The 21,056-nt window shown below is 43.0% G+C and overlaps 1 protein-coding gene across 2 annotated transcripts; it reads left to right on the top strand.

Annotated features, from left to right (window-relative positions):
* The first annotated feature begins 4,563 nt into the window (after positions 1–4,563).
* Positions 4,564–20,965, top strand: phldb2a (pleckstrin homology-like domain, family B, member 2a). 2 transcript variants are annotated; one of them, XM_086225972.1, is made up of 17 exons: positions 4,564–4,695; positions 6,959–7,052; positions 8,741–9,702; positions 9,773–10,105; positions 12,820–12,954; positions 13,101–13,238; positions 14,318–14,464; positions 15,371–15,481; positions 15,560–15,649; positions 15,749–15,886; positions 16,211–16,310; positions 16,985–17,189; positions 18,396–18,486; positions 18,574–18,720; positions 18,798–19,017; positions 19,147–19,232; positions 19,326–20,965. In XM_086225972.1, exons 2-17 carry the CDS (start codon positions 6,998–7,000, stop codon positions 19,464–19,466), a joined length of 3,099 nt encoding a protein of 1,032 aa, XP_086082098.1. In that variant the 5' UTR covers positions 4,564–4,695; positions 6,959–6,997; the 3' UTR covers positions 19,467–20,965. The 2 variants fall into 2 exon arrangements, with proteins under 2 accessions (XP_086082098.1, XP_086082097.1); XM_086225971.1 differs by having other exon boundaries at positions 16,982–17,189.
* The last annotated feature ends 91 nt before the right edge of the window (positions 20,966–21,056 follow it).

The raw sequence follows: 21,056 nt of genomic DNA, 5'->3' as shown, positions 1-21,056 counted from the left end.
TTTTACCTTCAGACACCAACGTCACCTGCATCATCCATGACGACTGCATCCTGCCCTGCAGCTTCGGACCCACCAGCACCGTTGTGATCCACTGGTACAAGCAGCAGATACCAGTTCACAGCTTCTACTACAACAAGGATCAGTTTGGACTCCAGAACAAACACTTCAGTGGACGAACTTGTTTATTCAACTCCCACATTCCACATGGAAATGCATCTCTCCTCCTCAGGAGGGTCAAAGTTCAAGATAAGGGTAGATACAAATGCTACACCAGCACACGAAAGGGCAATCAGGAGATCTTTGTAAACCTGGAGGTCAAGGGTCAGTAAAACCTTACACTGATTCTCTCTTTGATTTAAACTTCTCTTTATTGATGTTAAATGTTCGCTTCTGTTTCAGTTTTCCTCTGTCTCACTCGCATTGATTTGCATTGATGAGAGCAGGACAGATTAGACTTTCACTCCATTCCTAATGACCCCCCAGTTCGTGACCACAACGTGGAATAATTACACTCTTTTTCCACTTCTGCCCTGTTCACTGCCTCTGTCTTGTGTCTTAATGACAGACCAGAGTTTTTAAGACTTGGACAGAAATTGACATAGTCCCATAAAAACAAAGCTCTTTTCTTGTTGTTTTAATATATAGTATTGCTATATTCTTTTGTTTTAGGACAAAAAGACATTTCCCTCATTATTAGGGCACGGAAAAGAGATCCAGTATTGTCTACTGATGCACTTAAGAAGAGGATTCCTGTATTTCAGCATTTGCAGCAAATCCAAACCAGAGGCTGATGCCAAAATACCCCCGCAAAAAAAAAAAGATTTATAAAAAAAAAAAAATTTGATTAGTGAGCTGTACTTGTCTGTAGCACAAAATGTAACAGCCCAGTTTTCAATAAATAAAAGCTTACTTCTTGACTGATGCTCTAACACCACATCTCTGGATACAAGCCACAATAGCTTAGCTTATTTTAGCTGTCTGCCCTACTAACCTAGAGTATAGCCTCTTTGCAGAAGTGCAGCCAGAAAGCTCCATCTGCAGGAGATTTGTAACACTGCTGCAGGGCTGCTGAGGTACTTCTCGGGTGCTCCTCACTTCAAACGACCAGACAATCACACCAGATTGTCCTCTGTGGACAAGGTGAACTGTTTATTCCACATCCTGTATGCTCTTGTCCCAGCTTTAATCCAGTCAGTAATCATGGAGTTGGGCGATGAGATGGTCACCTGCTCCTCCCACAACGTCTACCCCATTCCTCAGGTGACATGGGCCACAGACCCCCCCTCCGCACAGGAAGCCTTCGAAAACTCCACCATTAAAACCACAGACCACAAGGGTCTGTACACTGTGGAGAGCACGCTGAGGATTCTGGGTAATCTCACCGATCATACCTACTTCTGCTCTTTCATATCAGCAGACAAGACCCAAGTGTGGACGGCCTCTCGAAAAAATCAAGGTGGGTTTTATTTTTAAAAAAGAAAATATGATTATGATGATGATGATAAATTAAAAACAATATTTTATAATATCTTTCAGAGACCTTGACACAGGAAGGACAAACACTGAGTGTCCCATGTGTTGCCCCTCACAGTCTTCAGAATTTCTCCCTCGTCTGGACCTTCATTTCGTCCAGTGAACCCACAGTTATCATGCGGTATGACAGCAGAAGCGGTCACACCTTTAACCTGTGGGATGGCCAAGCTGAACTGGACCAGGACCAGCTTCCACTGGGAAACGGATCTCTGCTGCTTTACAAGCCAGACAGCGAGGAACACTCTGGGACATATACATGCACCTTCTCAGGCCCGCAGAGCAGAAACGTTGTTCAAACCAAAGTCAACATTACTGTTGCACCGATACGTGAGTATTAGATCCCTATGAACCCTGGAAGAAGAAACACAAACAAATCACTAAGAGAAATGGGTTATTTTCTGTGCAGGTGTGGATGAACAGAGTGTGCAGAGGTCGCGGTGGAGCACAGCGGCTTCTGCGGCGTTTGTCATGTTCACCATCATTGTGGCTCTTCCTCAGTGTGTGCGACAAAGAGGTGTGTGAGATACGACATCTGTAGGACAGTCAAGGCTTTGAAAAGTGGTGAAAAGTGAGTGAAATTACTTACAGCACAGAGACAACATTCTGAAGTGCAAAGCAATACATTATTTACTTCGAATGAGAAGTTTTCCGCTGGTATTTTATGGTAAAATTATGAACAACAACAACAACAAAAAGCATTCAGGTAGCACAAAACAAATGTTAGGATGCAAAAGCTGCAAAATGGTGGAAACTCTTCTCCAAATGGGTCTGAGTCTTGATACACAACCGTATCAGAACACAATATTGGTCTCACTTTGCAGTAAGGATCCGCTGATAACAGTTGTTCAGTCTGGCTACATCTGGTACCAGTTAACCCTCTGCTAACTTGAACGCGGATAAATAACATGGTCGTGTGACTCTTCTAGACTCCAAACGTTATCAGACCAATTCAATCAAAGTCTGATGGTAAAAGGAATCGTTCATGACCTGATATCACATCCATCGTGTGTGTGTGTCTCCCCCCGCTGAGTGACTCTTCTTATCTTTGGTGCAGGAATGGACTTGGCGTCACAGAGACACAACGGAGCAGGACCCGTTGAAGTTTCACCGCACAAAGATCTAAACACACACACACATTCATACATAGCAGAACAACACCAAGTTGAATGCAGAAGGCTACAGGCTGACGCCCTGGAGGATCCTGCAGGAGGTTCATCGAACTCTTCGGAGGACTGTACCGTGTCTTCTTCACAAACGAGAGAGACAAACGATGAAAAAACAGCAGGACCACCTGTGGAAGGAAAGGACGGGCTGCAGTCTGGTAGTCTAGACCAGGCTGACTTTGGAGATGAGGAGGATAGTGCACAGAAACCTATAAACCTCCTCCCATTATAGTCACATGGCATCTATCCACAGCTTGATCCTCTGCAAAGTGTCTGTAAATATTAAGAGAGCAGTCGAATGAAGACAGACCTCTGAAGTTTTCTGTTGTCTTTGCTTTTCTTCAAACCAACAGCGTTTCGAATCATTTTTGAATCCTGCTCGCGTGTGGGTTTAGTTTCTGTTTCTGGATTGTAAAGATGTCGTGAGTGGAAACTAAGGAGTTCAGGTGCATGAATAGTATTCAAACCACTACAAGGTACAGATATGAGTAACATTCATACTTGATCTGAGGACAAAGCAGTTAAAAGAGACGCTGTAAAGGTCAAAGTTCATTTTGAAGAAATTTAACATAAATTGATCCACATTTAATGACAAAACATCCTGTCTGACTGCAGCGTGTGATTTGGCTGGATGTTTGCTGCCTTAAGACATTCTCAGCGATGACTCAAACCTCCCGATGATTACCAGAGTTGATCATACTCCCACTCCCACAATCTGACACCAGCCTCTCTCTCTCTCTCTCTCTCTCTCTCTCTCTCTCTCTCTCTCTCTCTTTCTCCTCCGTTGTTTCCACGGGCGTCTACTTAGAACCCAAATCGTTCTGCATGTGGTTTTGGTACAAGCTGAAATAAATGCATACGCACACTCATCTGTAAATGAAGCCAAACGTACTTAAACATTTTTCTTTTCTTTACCTTCTCTCAATGGACCTTATAAATGCTTTTTTTAAAATGCCAGATTATTAATTTTCAATTAAACTGCCATTTTTTCCTCCTGGGATCATGAAAAAAAAAAATCTAATTAAATGCAGACCAATTTGTGTGTGTATGAGTGTGTATTAGTTCATGACAAAGACCCCAGCTCCATGTCTGGAAGTAATCATCTCGTCCATGCTGCGCCCCACAGCCCCCCTCCCTATGATGTAATTGGAGTTTTTTGTATGATGGTTCAGGTTTTTCAGGGACGTTCGGGGGATTTTTTCCTCAGTAAATCTTCACTCCGTTTACTCTCTGAATTTACCCCTCCACCTTATTATGGAATCTACTTGCCTCCATCCAGACACTATTTGGAATTAGCTGTCTTTATAGAACAATATTAAGAATAATAGATTTTCTGATATGAGGTGTTTTTTACTCTCTCTCTCTCTCTCTCGCTCTCTCTCTCTCCTTGTGGTTGGAAATGAAGAGGGGGAGTGAGGCTGGCTCTCTTTCAAACAGAGCCGTGGGGCCTCCTCCCGCCTCCGCGTACTGCTGAAACAACAACTAACATGTTTTACAACTTTGAGTAGCGGCGCTGGCGTCTTCCTCCTCCTGGAAAATATAAAATAGACATTGTGTGAATAGAAAACTTGGAGGAAAGTCTTGGACTTATAACAGGAGGGGTAACATGAGGTTTTTAGCCCTCACCGCTCAGAGGTCAAAGTCCAGAAGCACAAAGTGGGGTTACAAGTCCTGACTCCTTTTCAGACTTTTATAATAAATGCTTCATCCTTTTCTTTTTCTATCAATCCTCAACTCAGCCAGTGGGGGCAGCAGTCCAATGGTTGAAAGTAAATACAGCCCCTTCCTCCCGCCTCCCTCCCCCTCCCCCTCGCTCTGGGGAGGAGAGATTGAGCAGAGTTGAGGTGGGAAGGGTCTCCTGTCTGATCCTTTGTCATGGGAAGACTTTGGCTTCTCTCTACTCCTTCATACGCACAGGGAGGGAAGAGGACTGCAGCTTGGTCAGTAAAACTCTACACAGCCAGAAAACTCCTCACAGCAATGTGAAGGCGACTCAAAGGTTAGTGGCTTTTCTTCTCTCTCCTTTTTTTTTTTTGGTATTTAAAAGTGGAGCCAGGGAGGAGTTGAGCGGCTGATCCGGTGATGCTGACAGGGATGTTGCAGGGTCATGATGTGGCGGGTCAAAGTCGAACCCCCCCCCCCCCCCCCCCCCATAGATCTTACCAAGCACCAATACAGAGCTGATACTATAGACATCAACGTGCTTCACAACTTTAATTTTAATTCTTGAAGGTTCCGGCTTTCATAACTCGCTTAATTGTTCACACGTGTCTTTCGGCATTGATTCACCATTGCTGGAAATGACACGAGCCCCCCCCCCATGACAGCCAACAGTGGTTACTGTTGGTGATGTGTGTGTGTGTGTGTGTGTGTGTGTGTGTGTGTGTGCGCGCGCGCGCACGGCTTGCGTATTCTTAATGAGTTGTTCCTGATATTGGATCGAAGTACCGCTACATTGAAGTTGTTAGTGATTTAAACAGTTTTGTTGAAAATTCAACATTTTTTTCTAAGCAAACTCGTTTATTAACCGTATAACCGTTTATAGGAGCTTATTTATTTATTTGGATAGTTCTTGATTGATTATACATGAAAAAAATTAGAATATCGTTGGAAGAAAGAATTACAAGTGAAAGTCATCACCGCAAGGGCTGGGTATCCTTCCAAAATAGAAATACCCGCACCTTGATACGTTAACTAGCCCCTAACAATAACCTTTACTATACTGACTAAAACTCATTTTAACTACAAATTGAAACTTATGTCACATATTAGAAATGTCCAGAACGTGACAATATAAATCAGTTATCCTTCATTGTTCTGCTTGGACTCTTTCGGTGTAAGTTTCAGCGCGGTTCTCTATCGTTTTAACAAGATGCCACAACTTGGACTTATGGATATTAACTCTTCAGGCATGAAATAATATATTAATATGAATGGGAGGCATCTTCAATACTTGATAGTACTGAAGTAATCTGGTCGGTGTAATCAACGTATTTATGTGTAATGCCCTGCCCTCATCAGCGATTATTGATTTACATAACTGCTGTTGTTTCGTTTGAGTTTTTTCGAATCAAATGTATAGAAATATCGTCTCGCGAGATAAGGATAGTCAGAGTCACCCCGTAATGTAACCATCTCACAACGGCGTGTGTGTGTGTGTGTGTGTGTGTGTGTGTGTGTGTGTGTGTGTGTGTGTGTGTGTGTGTGTGTGTGTGATGTGCTCTTCCCTGCTGGCCTGTCGTCTGGGTGATGCAGTAAAATCTCTTGCTCCTAATATGAGCCCCCTCCTCCTTTTTTGGGAGGTCTGGAGAATGAACTCATGCTGATTGATTGTGTGAGTGTGTAAAAGGATACTCTACTTCCTGTAGGCCCTCTCTCCAGACAGCAGGAGCAAACCTTGGTTCAGTGTGTGTGCGTGTGCGTGCGTGCGTGTGTGCGTGCTTGTGTGTGCGTGTGTGTGCGTGTGTGTGTGTGGGTGCGTGTGCGTGTGTGTGTGTGTACTGTCTGTGTCTGTGGATTCAGGAAACAGTCATGTCTGACTTTTCAAATCCCTCTATTAAATCACTAATGGGGATCTGAAGATGTATTCCAGAATTTTGAATTAAAGTATTCAAATTTTTTTCCTCCTCTACTTCTGAGAGAGACGAGGGTGCGAGGGTTTCTTTCTGCTCAATTTTTGTTTAAATTAATCGAGGGGGATGTCCGTGTCTCACCATTTTCATAACTGATTTTTAATTTAATGAGAAAAAAGACAGATCCTTTGTATAATTTGATCTGCTACTGTTGTGTCGGTGGGTCTGTTGAGGAATCCCTCCATCATTACCTGCAGGACAGTCCTGGTGTAGTCAGCCTGAACCTCTTGTTTTGGCGTCAGGCCTCAGTGGGGTTGAGGCACATCTCATTGCCTCTCAGACTTGGTTTTTACAGCTATAACACTGAGCCAGCCATGAAAATTTTCCCCTAGATCTGTTTTCCTACTTAATTTTTTTTCCCTTTCCATTGAAGTGTGTAGAAAGATCTGCTTGAGTCGAGGGGTTTGTTCTACATTCTTTGAAGGATACGCGGAGGAGCCCAAAGACATAAATTCAACTTCCCGTGATGTTCCTTTAAATCTTGTGGTCACACATTTGTTATCCTCAAACAGCATTAAAAACAACATTCCCCCTCAACTGTTCACATGCAACACTCAGTAAAGCCTTCCACCCAATCCAAACACAACTTCAATGTTTTTACTTTCAATTAGACTAGTTTTCTTTCCCCAGACAACAAAAGGTCCGGCTGAATCCTGAATCCTCAGGCTGATGAAGAGCATGCTTCCTCATAGGTCTGCTGTCGCCACACTGGCCTACGGCTCAGGTAGGACCAAGACTGGATGGCTGATTGGATCACTCAATAAAAGAAGCTATGTTTGCCTTGCGCCTTGATAGCGTAGAGACATTTGCTTGAAGAAGTTAATGTGCTCCAGCCTGCCAGTGTTTTCTCTTATAGACTCATCCTGGTGTCACCTTTATATGCATCCCCAGCAGTCGGTCTGCTCAAGCTATGATTACCAAACTGGGGTACACACAGTTATGTCTGTAATAAAGTTCCTAAATCCTCCATTATAAATAAACCAGTGTTTATGTTTTTTTCCCACCTGCATTCTGCAAAGACTCACTATCCTCCTCTGATTGAATCTGATCCTGATCCATCTCGCTCCACATGCCTAAAGGTACCAAGTACCATCCAATCAGAGGCAGCGGAGCGTAGTGGGTGTGACTTGTGGATATAGCAAGGTTATTGACCAATATGTCGCCTAACGTTAGCGATGCCGGCCCAGGCACTGGCTGTGCCACTTGTGGAGGTAGAGGGGGTGACCAGCAGGAGCTTGAGAGCGTCAGGGCGGGTGCAGGACCTTAAAAAGTTTGTGATCCACTGGATGGAGAGAAGATAAGGCTGGAAAAATAATTGATTGGACCTGATGCATCATGTGTCTTAACTGAGCTTTGAATGCATTTATTCAAAAATGCTGATTATTTCAAACTTGGATATTTACGGTTACATTTATGTATGAGAAAATTTAAAAAAAAAAACAAACGGATCTATGAAAATGCTCTCCAAAAATTGAAGCATTATTTTTTTTTAACCATTTGATTTAGACGTGTGAAGAGTTTGAATTGATGGCTGATGTTACACATGTAACACTACATTAGTGGTCTTGTTTATGTAGTGTGACTGTGACAAAAAAAAAAATGGCTGAGAACGCAAAGAGAGAGATTACAGGGAGAGACGCTGAGAAACTGCAGGGGAAAAAAAAAAACACGAACAAAACTTAGTCTTCACATTCACCCGTCATCAACTTCTTAAGCTGTTTCAGGCCACATTTTGAGAGCTGGTTGACCAAGTAGGAGAAGTGCATCAAAGTGTAAAAAACAAACAAACATGTAATTTCCTGTTGCCACCAGAGGACACCATGAATCATGTACCACAAAATTGAATGGGTTCTTCCTCGGCCCATGGTACACCCTTCCAACAAGTTTGGTGAAAATCAGCCTCATAGTTGAAAGAAAGACAAAAAAACAAGTGCCTCTGAGAAGCATCAATGAATCAAAAATCAAAATAGATGGATTATGGATTACTTTGAATCAGTTTGTGAGTTACTATGATGGCATACAGGATGCTGACATGCTGCAGCATCACCATCATTGGCCAGCCAGCAGTGAGTCAGGACAGAATCCTGCTTGCTCAGGTAGTTGAGTTGTTGCTGAAGATGCCCTCCAGATTTCTCTCACAGTCCAGACTATGATGCATTCTGGCTTGTCTTGGTCCATCAGCATTCTTCCATTTTTAGAAGAAGCTGAACCACTGATTGAGCCAATGTTTGTGTTGGGCTCAGAACTGTAGGAACGCACATTCCAGGGTGGTTTTCCCCTCTTACTCAGCTCTCGTCTGATAGCTCTTCTTTTAGCTCAGCTTATTAAAGGAGTTACATTAAACCTGACTCTATGACATCGCCCCAGAAAAAGGCAGGATTTCATGCTCTGTTAACTTGCTCCTTTCTACAGACTGTGTGAAGATGGAGCACAGCGGCAGTGGCTCGATGGGTGGGACTTTGCTCAGGGGCTCGCGCTCGAAGGCGGAGCTACAGGAGTTGATGGAGACGCTACAGCGCAGGAAGAGCGCTCTGGAGGCCAGCCTGAGAGCAGCTGAGTGCAGCCGCAAGTATCTCAGTGTGACTTCCCCTGTTGGACCCCAGTCCAAAAGGCCACTGTCCGTCCTCAGCAACACTGAGCGGCCCCCATCTTCTTCTAGAAACTTCTCTTACATGACCAGCAGCAGCGTGCCCCCATCACCTCGCCAAGGTGAACGCCAGTTGAGCTCTAATGGCTTGCTCCGTCACTCCCATCCTCGCCACCAGTCTCAAGACAGTCTGCTCCTCTCAGCAGATGCAAGCTCTCTACTCTCCTCCTATGGCGAACCTCTACCTCGTTCCCCCCGGGTCAAGAGCGGGGCAGCAAGCGTGCCCTCAAGCCCTCGCATGGGCCGCAGACTCTACTCTCAGGGTAAAGCAGGAGGAGATTCTAGGCAGAGGAAATACTCCACTGGTTCACTCAACAGTCTGGGCATGCATAGCCGCTCTCTGCCGCGGCTTCACAATGCAGCAGACCCTCCTCCCTTGTCGCTACCGTCACATCTCTCTGTGGGTGCCCACAGAGGAGTGGGCTCAGCAGGGGCGCGGCGCAGTCTCTCCTCCCTGGAGCAGCCCCCAGATGTAACAGTACCAGCCAGCATGCCCAGCACCCCCAGAAGGGCCAGTCTGGCCTCTCTGAGCTCTCTGGGGATAGAATTGGACGGGACAGGCTTAGATCTGGGATTTGGAGAGCGCCGTTTGTCGTTTGGGAAGGCTGGGCTAGGTCCGGGACAGAGAGTAGGCAGTATCAGCTCTTTGAATGGCAAAGAGGAGCTGAGAGACTACCACCAGCACCAGAGAGACGAGAGACTCAGGGAGCAGAAAGTTCAGAGATTGGTGAGTTTGAATCAAATGAACGTTTAAAAATGTATTGTTTTACAAAAGTTGACTAACCCTAACCCTGCAGGAGTGCCAGCGTCTGGAGACCATTTTGAACTTATGCACTGAGTTTTCCCAAGTGGAGAGAGAACCAGCAGCCACGGCTGTTTCTGACCTGCAGAAGATCAATAAGGAGCTGGAGAAGCTACAGGTGTCCGACGACGAGTCAGTTTTCTCGGACTCTCCCAGCAGCACAGCTCCAGAAAGCTGCTTTGGTGCAAAAGGAAGAGATTTGCTCCTGAGTGAGGAGCAGCAGGTTGGACAAAGACAGCAGAGCAACTACAGAGAGACCCGGCCACACTCCCCTGCTCTGAGCCTGAACAGCAGCGCCCCCTCACCCTCCAGCCACCACAGAGTTAAGGTAAGACTCCACAGTCCACACAAACACACACACAAACAAACACACACACACACACACACACACACACACACACACGCATATACACACAAGGATGTGAAAATGTATGACTTGGAGGTATGTTTTATTATCTGTGGCATGTTCTCCAGCTCTTTGTGGCCTTAGGTTAGTTGCTTCATTAACTCTGTTGCATCATTATGCTATTTCTGAACTTAAATGACTCACTTTGCTTTAGTACTGTCACTGTGGCTCCGCATTACTAACATCTGCATCTCTAAAACTGCTGCTTTACTAATGTTTCCTTGCTAACTTCAGTAAAAAGAAGTTGAACGGACCAGTTGCTCCTGCTATTATGCTGGCTCACTGTTACAACTTCATTTTTCTCTATAAGAAATGATCAGCCTCAAAGTGTAAAGGTTTATTTCTTGGCTCATGCCACATTCCTCCTCCAGGCTTGGTTAAAATGTAGCAGTTTTTGTTTGATCTTGAAAGAACAACTACATTCATCACATTATCTCCCAGGCATGGGTAACTAAATCATCAATACATTTAAAATTTTAGTCATCCATGCTGCTTCCATCAAGTTCAGACAGGATGCAGCTTTAAAAAAGAATGTTTAAAATCAAAGACATATCTGTCTTTGATTTTTGATTTTTGTCCTTTTCTTTCTCAGCATGGCAGCAAATGCTGGAACTCATCAATTCCTGTTGTGCAACTAAATGGAGGCATGACATTAATCCATCTATGGCTTTAAAAACCAGATCCATTCAGTGATGCAGGCTTTCTTTGACTCTCTCAAGTCTGATCTGAGGTTACTCTTTACTGAAAAGGTCATCAGTATTACATGAAGTATTAAAGTTTCTGATCAGACTCATTACTGCTTGAGATGGTGGGGTTTTTTTTAATCGATGAACTGAACAAAGCTCAGCAGACCCGTCCACATCTCATCCACCTGTCACTCCCTTTCCTTCACCCTGCGGTGTCAAACAGAGGACCCATCTTCAGTGAGGACGACTGGGGCCGCCAGTCGTGTGGAATGCTATTTATCACACCAGTGACAGCTTGTTTATCTTTGTTTGTTTACCTTTTCTATAACCAGGGTAAATGCTTTCCATCTCTCCATTTCCTTTCCACAACAACCAGCAGAGTTAATAATCATATACAGTAAACGTTTCTGGGTTTGGCTCAGTGTAAAGTAGAAACATGTGCAGTGTAAAGCTCATGGTGTGGTGGTTGCATGTCGTGAGTACTTTCCACACTCTCCATTTGCCACAGAAACCTCTTTTGAAGAGGAGGTACATTCCTAAAAAATCACCAGGAGCACCGTGTGAGTTTCCTGTTTATGTGCTCGGTTCAGATATGAGGAAATTACATGATCCCTTCACAGTTTTGATATGATTTTGAATTGTTTTTTTGTTTTTTTTACCTCAGTGAAGTAGTTGAAGCTATTTGAATAGAAAATGAATAAGCACCTCCACCGAGAAGCATAAAAACTACCAGTTTGGAAAAATCCATTCGATTTCTGTGTCTTCAGAGTACAAAAGTTAACAAGACTAGAACTCTCAGCCAGGTGACCTCTCTTGTCCTCTACTGTCTCAGCTCGGGAGTTACTGTCTGTATAAAAGTGAAGATTTTTTTCCACTCTGAAGCAGTTAAAGCCTAATGGTGTGTCTGGTTTTAATGAGGAAGACCTAGTTTTGCTTCAGCACTCAACCATTCAAACTCTACGAGGAGGGGGGAACAGGAAATGACTTTATTCCACGGAGAATTTTGTGTGTGTGTGTGTGTGTGTGTGTGTGTGTGTGTGTGTGTGTGTGTGTGTGCGCGCGCGTGTGTGTGCGTGTGTGTGTGTGTGTGTGTGTGTAAGAATGCCTGTGCATATGCATGGCAAAGAATTTTCCCAGATGTTCCCTTTTTTGTGGCTGAAGCTAAATTGATGGGAGGTCTTATGAAAATGAAACTGTGGTTTACACATCAAAGGGGCTTTATATTAAACATTGTAGATTTCTAAGTTGAGACCTGAATGTTTGCTGCTCTGTGTCACTTGTGACAGATGTTTACACACTCCAAATACCATTTCTTATGTTAGTCAGTACATGCAGGAAGAAGAGAGGGCTCACAAACCCTTCAGGGACTCTATAAATCCCAGAGCTGATGACCACATTATGCTTTGACCACAAGAAATCATTTGTCTCTTCCCCTTCAAGAAAGAATACCTGATACTACAACATCTTCTGTGTATGAGTGTGAGTGATTTTGTGTTAAATATGTGGGAGGACTTTGGCGGGACTGGCAGCGGACAGCACGGATCGAGATTTCCATTACGCCATGCAGAAAAGAATCCTGTTTCTGTTGTCATCGATCCAGCCAATGAAGAGTTAAAGCAGCAGCTGCTGTCATCTAAATCTACGCACTGCTGGATTCTACTGGCAGTTAAACAACCCACTTTTTCGTAAAAGATCGTTCTGAAAGTTGTAAAACTTCTAACTTTTTTATCAAGTATGAATTCACCAAAGATGGCCCTGCTGTTAAACTGTGTGACACATGCAGCGTGTCTTTCGTAAATATATATATATATACACATATATATATATATATATATATACACACACACACACATATATATATATATATGAGTAGTTGCATGTTTGAGTATTCAGAAAACATCAAGTCCCATGTTGTGCCAAACATTTTATGCATTCCTGATACCACTGCAGGTTTTGGAGAGCGTGCAGCTGAAGCAGGAAGTCACGCATTTAGAGGAGGAGAGGATCCAGGTTCTGAACAACATAGAAGAGCTGGAGCAGAAGATCAAAGACCTGGACAACCAGATGGAGGAGTCTGTCAGAGAGGTGAACTCAAGAGTCTATCACTCAAGCTCAAGTTGCCCATTTTGTCTCTAGTCTGAGGTGTGCATGTGTTTTCTCGCAGCTGCCTTGCTGTTTTATTGGTATTATCCCGTCTGCGGTCCTTTAATATGTGCTACTGTTTCCTGCAGATGGAGGTGGAGTGTGCTCTGCTGGAAGGGGAGCAGGAGTCTGAGATGGCTCAGCTGCAAAGGGAGAAGGAGCTTCTGGACCAGCTGAAGGAAAAGATTCATAGCACCGAGAAGAAAAGCCAAAGTGAGAAATCCCAGGTAAAAATGTGTTAAATTTATAAAAAATAGCAATGTTTTGCCACCAACCTTTGATGACAGAACACCGTCCAATCCTGGTTAAAATTTACATGTGTAGCATTAATAGATAAATGCAATATGGAACCAGGGGATGAGACATTAATACAACTGACACTCAGTTCAAACAAAGAGTAATGTTCACATTAGACCAGGAGATCATCACGTGGGACATGAGGAGCAGACCCTCGGCCCAGATCTCAGAGACTCTCCTTAGCTCTCATTACAGCTGCAGCTTTACCCCCTTCCACTCAGCTGCCCAATTGTTTTGTCTCCCTAGTGAACAAATCTGTCCATACAGAATGATTCCAATGACGACAGCTATCAAAAAAAAAAAAAAAAAAGTTTTGCATCTGCAAGGAAAGAGCATTTACTCTTGTTAGCAGACCTTGAGTGCAGCAGAGCTTTTCTGACAGTCAGATCAAACCACTCTGAACAATGCAGATCAGATTATACAGTGCTCTCCAGAATTAGCGTATTTTGGATCCCACTTTTCACCTGAACCGTCCGTTTCTCCTGTTTCCACAATTTGTTTCTTTTTGTACCTCTAATATCCTCGTTGACCTTGTAAAGCAGAGTCCCTTCCTTCACTCCCTGTCTCACGTTAACAACCTGTGTTTCGTACCTGATATCCTGGAGACCCAAATGTAGCAAGGGGCCTGCATACTGTAGGACAAATACTTACCATGTGTAAAAATAAATCAAATGTGGAGACCACCTGATTCCAATTTTGAGAAAACTGGCAGGATTGTGGAAAAAAGACCAGGCGGATGTCCATGAACCTTGGTGGAGAGGTGGAACACTGGCCAAGCAGGAACCTGTTACTGATCCGTTTGAATGGCATTTTTCTTTTACTTTGGCCATGGTGTGCCTCTCTACTTTTTAATATTTTGCAAATATTTCTATTACATTACTATTACTCAAAATAGATTAATCTGTTTTTGAAGAACAGTCAAACAATAGATATGATTCTAAAACACAATTTCCTCCTTTATACATTTCTGTCGTTCATTGAAGTATTCTGTGTCCGTTTTGTGTCCCAGGACTCTGAGGAGCAGATAAAAAGCTTGGAGGATTTGGACTTTCAGAAGCTGGAGAGAGAGATTCATCAGGACGAGGAAAAAGAAAATCAGAATCAGGAGCTGCTGCGAGAGGTCGCTGAGTATCAGCGTCTGACTGTCACACGCAAGGTACTGTGGCAAGGTTCTGTGAGTGTGCATGTAGCATGTAGTGCATGTTTAACACACATAATTACTGCATTCACTGCTTTCACTGTCATACTTCCAGAAAATACCTCTATTGTACGTTTTGTTCTGTGTTAAACTACCCTGTAGTGTAGATATTCAGTATAAGTTTTTTTTTTTTTAATTTTATTTCAGTGTATTTCAGTGAAAACTGTATTAATTACCAGTAACTTTTATAGATAAAGCCCATACAATATTGCATCTTGGGTAATTTGCTTATGTGTCATCATAGTTTGAGGTCAAATCAAAACGGCAAGAAAAGTCAAAGATTCTGCAGGTAAATCAAAATGCAACGATTTATATGCTCACGTGTTGCAATGCACAAAACAAAAAAAACTTTTCAGGTATTTTCCTGTAAAAGTGCATTTAATCTGACCTTAAATTGCCTAATTCTATGGAATAAAACATTTATCATTTAAAGCTTATTGTGGTCACTTCAAATTGTTCTTATTTTTTTCTCTGGATTTGTTCAATTACCACCCTGTCACCATTACTCTTGCTGCAGGTTGTGCATGAAAATAAAGCAACAAAATTGTGAGATTTGCTGCACAGAGCATGAACTAATTAGAAGATAGCACCGAGGGTAAGCATGAAAAATTATTTATACGATTATAAGGAAAGAGTGAATGAATTGTTTGATCAAGGGGAAAACCACAAGGGGGCAGTATACTTTCAAGCCAAAGCAGGGTATTAAAATAATATCCCATTTCTGAACTAGGATGAAAGATCAATCCATATGTTAATTTGCAATCTCACAAGAATAAATAAAATAAATCTCCAGTATCTGCTGCTGTGATGTCATTATTTTGCTACATATCTCACTGTCTTATCCTTTCCCTCTCTCCCTCTCAGGAAAGACTCGCGACGCTGAAGAAACAGTCGTCTCAGATTACTTTACAGTCTCAGCAAGAAAGAGAGAATTTCCAGAGGGAGAAAAACAATTTGCTGGTCATGCTTCAGAAGGTAAGACGATTCTTTGTGGGACCGTATTGTAAATATATTAGGGTCTTTTTCTTAAGGAGCTTCTCCTGGTGCCTGCAGGAGAGAGAGAAACTGGCATCGCTGGAAGGAAAGTATGCAGAGTTGTCTGAGGGGCAGAACTTCACTAACAACCCTGCAGCCATCAAAGAGGTAAACTGTTGCAATAACTATCCAGCATCAGAGCGCTTTAGATTTTTCTTCTATGATATTATTTTTTTTCACTTTGTGATTGTTCTGATTGTTCCCCAGCACCTGCACTCCCTGAAGGAAAGAAGAAGGAACAGCAAAGAGAACTCCTCCCACCCAGGTGATAGTCTACCTCCCAAGAGGAGCCAGCAGCACCTCGCCTCCTACGGCAGATCCCTGGCACGCACTCTCCCGCCTAAGGTGATCCAGAAGAAGTGATCTTTGCAGCTCAGATATGATGCCGTCAAAAAGGAGGTTCCAAAAAAATGTTAAAATATTGTAATGTTATTTTTAACCCCACTGGGATACAGTTTGGGAACGTCCGTGCTCTGATGCTGGACAGCAGAAGAGGGGATTTCAATGCCCTCATTTTCTGTCCAGGAACATTAAAACCCTACATCCCTGGAGAATGATCTGCCCAGAGAGGAATTCAGTCTGCTTTGCACTGCCCTTCCAGCTCGACATGAATTGTGTAAATGTTGCGATTGGTTCTGACCCACGTGTGTGCTGCTGTTCTGTCCCCAGGCCCACCTGCCTCTGTCACAAAGCTCCAGCTGTGGAAGCATCATCCCCCAAGGCTTCAGCTTCTCCCCCAGAGACCTGAACTCTCGCCGCCCGCCCAAGAGTGAGTCAACAAATGACCAGAATTTAAACGGCTAGCAGGAAATGTGAATGTTATCACTGACTTTAAATGTGATATCAAAGATAAAAATATTGATATTCAAAAAAAGTCTGTGTGTGCAGCATTTAAAAAAGTAATGTCAATCTCTTAGTTTTTAATACCAGTAGTCACAGTGTTTAAATTTATGAATATGTATATTGTGTATAAGTCGATTGCTATGGAGCGCAGAAGCAGCTTCCGAGAGGGGAAAGATATTTTGTTGTCACATGATAAAAGTTCTTTCCTCTCTTTGACTAATACTTTGTTTCCAAGAGTTGTAAAAGTGTGCTAACAAGTTGTAACTCGTGGCCACAAAATAATCAAATTGTGGGAACTGGTTATATTTTGTGTGTGTGTTTTTTCACATTGTGGGAACAAATTAGAGCTTGTGGCTACAAATGAATTTTCATTTGTGAGAGTTTGAGAAGCAGCTCCGCAGGTATTTTCTTTATTTGTTTAGAGTATAGAGACTGCAGGTTTTAGATGAAAGAGCTTTTCACATCACATTGACTCAAAATTACTCATCTTACTTGATGCAACACCGTTTAATTTGTGAAACGTGTCCCGGTTTGACAGACTTGTCGATGTAACCTGCTATCCTGAGAACGTGATTCCGTAACATTTTCCTCTTTCAGCAGGCAACAGTCACACACACATGAACGACAGTCTGCATGACAGACACAGGAAGAGCGATTTTTGCAGCCGGATGGTGTCGGAGCCCAATGTGTTCCTGGACTCGTTGTCTTACCCAGACAACAGCCAGGCGTCAGACACCGTGAGTGTGGACAGCTCTGACAGCCTGGAGACCAGCTTCTCCGCCTGCTCACCAGATAACATATCCAGGTTAGAATCCTCCTTCCTGATGTCATCAGGCAAAAAAGCAATAATATTCTCCAGTTCCTGAATGTTTGCTCAACCTTTTTTCACCTTCAGTCACATGCACCTTTTATGATATTTTATGACTTGTTATTATCTTTTATTCAGGTCACTGATAAATGAAAACCATCTTTGAATCAGTGAGAGAGTTAAACGGGGGTATCCCACAATGATTATTGTTATTTTTTTTTACCTCCAATACTGAATGAACAAAAACCTGCCCTTGTATTTCAAATCAGAGGTGCAAGTGTACATGATGGGCCTTATTTATAAGGGGGCGTGGCCAATCTTTTCCGAAGATGCCATATGTGGGCACAAAGTGAGAGTTTTGATTGTTTTATGCGTAACATTAATCATCAAATGAGTTGGGGTGGAAAAAATATCTTCTCTTTTTTTTCACTTATTTCAGAGGCTGATTCTTTTCTTTGATTCTCCTCAAAGACTGAAAGCAGACTCTCTTAGCTTGAAATCATTAAAGAAACGATCAGGACAAAAATTCAGGCTTAATCTTGAGTTTAGCGGTACGAATCTCAGGATTTATCAGGAGGGTGGCCGCTTTACACCAAACATTTTAACAGTAAGAACCTGTGTTTGTGATGTTTTTGGGTGTGTAGAAGAACAGAGAACATTCATTACTGTCAGAGTTCGGCAGAACCTTCTGGCGTGGTGGGAGGTTTAAATAATAAATGAAGTTGCACTGCTGCACTTCCTGTGTGAATGTGTAATTAGACGGACCCACTCATCTCTTCTGCTGCAGGTGATTCATGAATAGTATTCTTCACCCTGTTAACAAACGGATGCTACGTACACCTTAAACTGAGCGAGCATCCCGAAGAATTATCAGAAATCCGTCTGTGCTCTGAGGCAAAGAAGGCGTGACATTCAACATGATAATCTTTTGTGAGCTCTTTCTTTGTGCCTTTATACCTGTTTTGTTTGTGGTCAGCGGCAGAAATTCTTTGCGCTTCAGTTATTTCAAGCCACACATTATTTAAGGAGGGTGCATGGTTAGTTGATAATCCAGCAACGACACAATGTATTTTTTCTTTGTTTTATTCCGTAATATTGTTTTGAATTCTATTTTGTGATTTATGTTCCATAAGCATATTTCTCTTGTCCCTGAAATTGGATTCCTACTGCACGTCTGTACTTATGTTTTCCATTTTCCATCAGTGCCAGCATGTCCAATGTGGCGAAGATCGAGGAGATGGAGCGTTTACTGCGAGAGGCCCAGGCTGAGAAGCTGAGACTGCTGGAGCATCGGGTAAACCTCCTAATCGGGCCCAAATGTGCTGTGCATTGACGTGTGTGTTTAATGATTGGGCTAAGTGAGTAAATGCTGCGTGGGTAGGAGCGAGAGATGGAGATGCGTCGGCAGGCTCTGGAGGAGGAACGACGAAGAAGGGAGGAACTGGAGAAGCGACTCCAGGAGGAGACCAGCAGGAGACAGAAACTTGTAGAGAGAGAAGTGAAGCTGAGGGAGAAACAGAGATCGCAGGTATTCACAGTAACTGAGGGGTTCATAGAAACAAAGCAGCACAAATTTGTAAGCTCATTTGATTGATTTCCCCACAGTCCAGGCTCTTGACACGCTACCTCCCTATGAGGAAAGACGACTTTGACCTTCACGGTCATATTGAGGCAGCTGGACACAATCCGGACGCCTGCTTCCATCTGGCCATCACTGATAAAACTTGTCGGGGCTTCCTGGTCAAAATGGGGGGCAAGATCAAGACGTGGAAGAAACGCTGGTTCGTATTTGACCAGAATCGCCGGACGCTCACCTACTACGCAGGTGAGAACCTCCTGCTCCTCTCCGTGTGGTGAGAATGTGCTGTTGTGATGTCACACTGAAAGTATGCTGGGAGACTCTGGAGGGCTGACATGGACCTTTGACCACAGTTGTTTCTACTCTCCGCTGCAGACAAACATGAGACAAAGATGAAAGGAGTCATTTACTTCCAGGCTATAGAGGAGGTGTACTACGACCATTTAAAGAACGCACACAAAGTAAGTCCATTCACATTCATGTGCGCACACTCCCTCTTTTGAACCTTGTTGTTAACATCTGTTTTTCTCCCTCGTCTCCCCTCAACACCCAAGAGCCCCAACCCCTCGCTGACCTTCAGCGTGAAGACTCACGATCGGGTGTACTACATGGTGGCTCCGTCTCCTGAGGCCATGCGTATCTGGATGGACGTTATTGTTACAGGAGCCGAGGGACACATGCATTTCATGGTGTAACCGAGGTGGACACCGGTCCATTTCTTCTGTGAGAGGATTTCCACGTGTCTGCTCATACCGCCTGATGATCGCCAGGAACCCAACCTCTTTTTGCACATATATGTAAGGACAACTCATGCTGATAAGCACACTTAATCAAGGATGATCCAGTAAAGATCAAAATAATTTATATACCAGTTTCATAATTAAGCTATTAAGTTGTCTTTTTTTTTAGTGTTGAGTGGATGGAGTGTCACGAAATCAACTTTGGTCTTTCACACAGAATGAAACGTAAATATGTGACATTCCATGATTAGCTTGACTTCTGATCCCGTTCACACTCCGATTGGGCAAGCATTCCGATTTCATTCTCTTTTTTTCCTTTTTTATCTTTTTTTAGTTGGGTTTTTTTTTGGTCCAAAGCTTAAAAAAAGCAGCCAGATGAATACATATCTTGATCTCAGTATTGACCAAAATAAATATGATTATTGCATTTGTTGCAACCATGCAGCTGTGATGTACTTACCAACAAGACTCCACTTTCTCAATTTGTCAGTATGTGACTTTTCTGTTTAACATCTGATTCTAATAGTGAATCAGTTTGCTGGGAATCTTTGATCTGCATCTGCAAAAAAATGCATATTTTAGACGTCCCAAGCGTTTACATTCAGTCGCTAATATTCAAACGTAAAAGCGTTCAGATCATTTAAGCTTGTCTGCTTAATTCATGCAGGCCTGAATGTCCTCCGTCCCTTCAAATCAAATCTCACCAACATTTTTATTCCATAGTTGGTTGTCCATGAAGGGGAGATTATTATAGGCACTTTTCAATCTACCACTATGAATTATTCCGAAGCAAATATTCATCTAATTGGTCCCGATGCTTCGGTGCCTTCGTGCTCACTACAAGGAACTAGCTCCCTCTATCCATTGCAAGATGCAATACGATGAGGCCATGTTCAGCAGCAGCGATCCTCTGTCTCACATCACCTTCTCTTAAACATGCCATTATGCGTTGTCACCAGCAGAGGTCCTCAGTGCACACTATATGACACAGAGATGACGTAATGCTCTGGCCAGTCCATACTCAGCTGTGTGTTTTTTGTTTATGCCTACACATTAAATATAAATATAGCATTTGCATATTGGAATCAAAGGAGAAATTCATATTAAAGTCCTATATTGGATCTATATATTTTTTGACATGTTGCACCGGTGAGAATGTGATGATGAAGTGAGGGAGGGGAGGATGGCTGGGAGGCTGCAGGGCTCGCGGTTTGTCTTGTGTTGCTTCAAAGTGTTGAGCTCAGCTTTTACGGATGAGTCCATTCATCCCCAAAAACTACCGCCCACTGTGCGAGACACAAGCCTTAAAACAAAACAAGTTATCACACACACACACACACACATATATATATATATATATATTTTTCATATCTGATATTTTCTATCATGAACAGCTGTGTTTTTTAGGTGACGCCAAGCTTTGACCTGTGTCATATGTTTCACTATGAATGAGAATAAACCATTTTGGTTATGAATCATGTTTGTGAGATGTTTGTGTGATGAGTGTGACATCACCGGCCAATGTCATACAGGAGGAGTGCTTTG

Source organism: Aulostomus chinensis, chromosome 15 (assembly GCF_037954235.1).
Source record: "Aulostomus chinensis isolate RoL2024-O1b breed Wild chromosome 15, RoL_Achi_v1.0, whole genome shotgun sequence".
In the NCBI taxonomy this organism is placed as follows: domain Eukaryota; kingdom Metazoa; phylum Chordata; class Actinopteri; order Syngnathiformes; family Aulostomidae; genus Aulostomus; species Aulostomus chinensis.
Note: the sequence above shows the minus strand (reverse complement) of the source record. Positions and strands in the feature narration are given on the sequence as shown.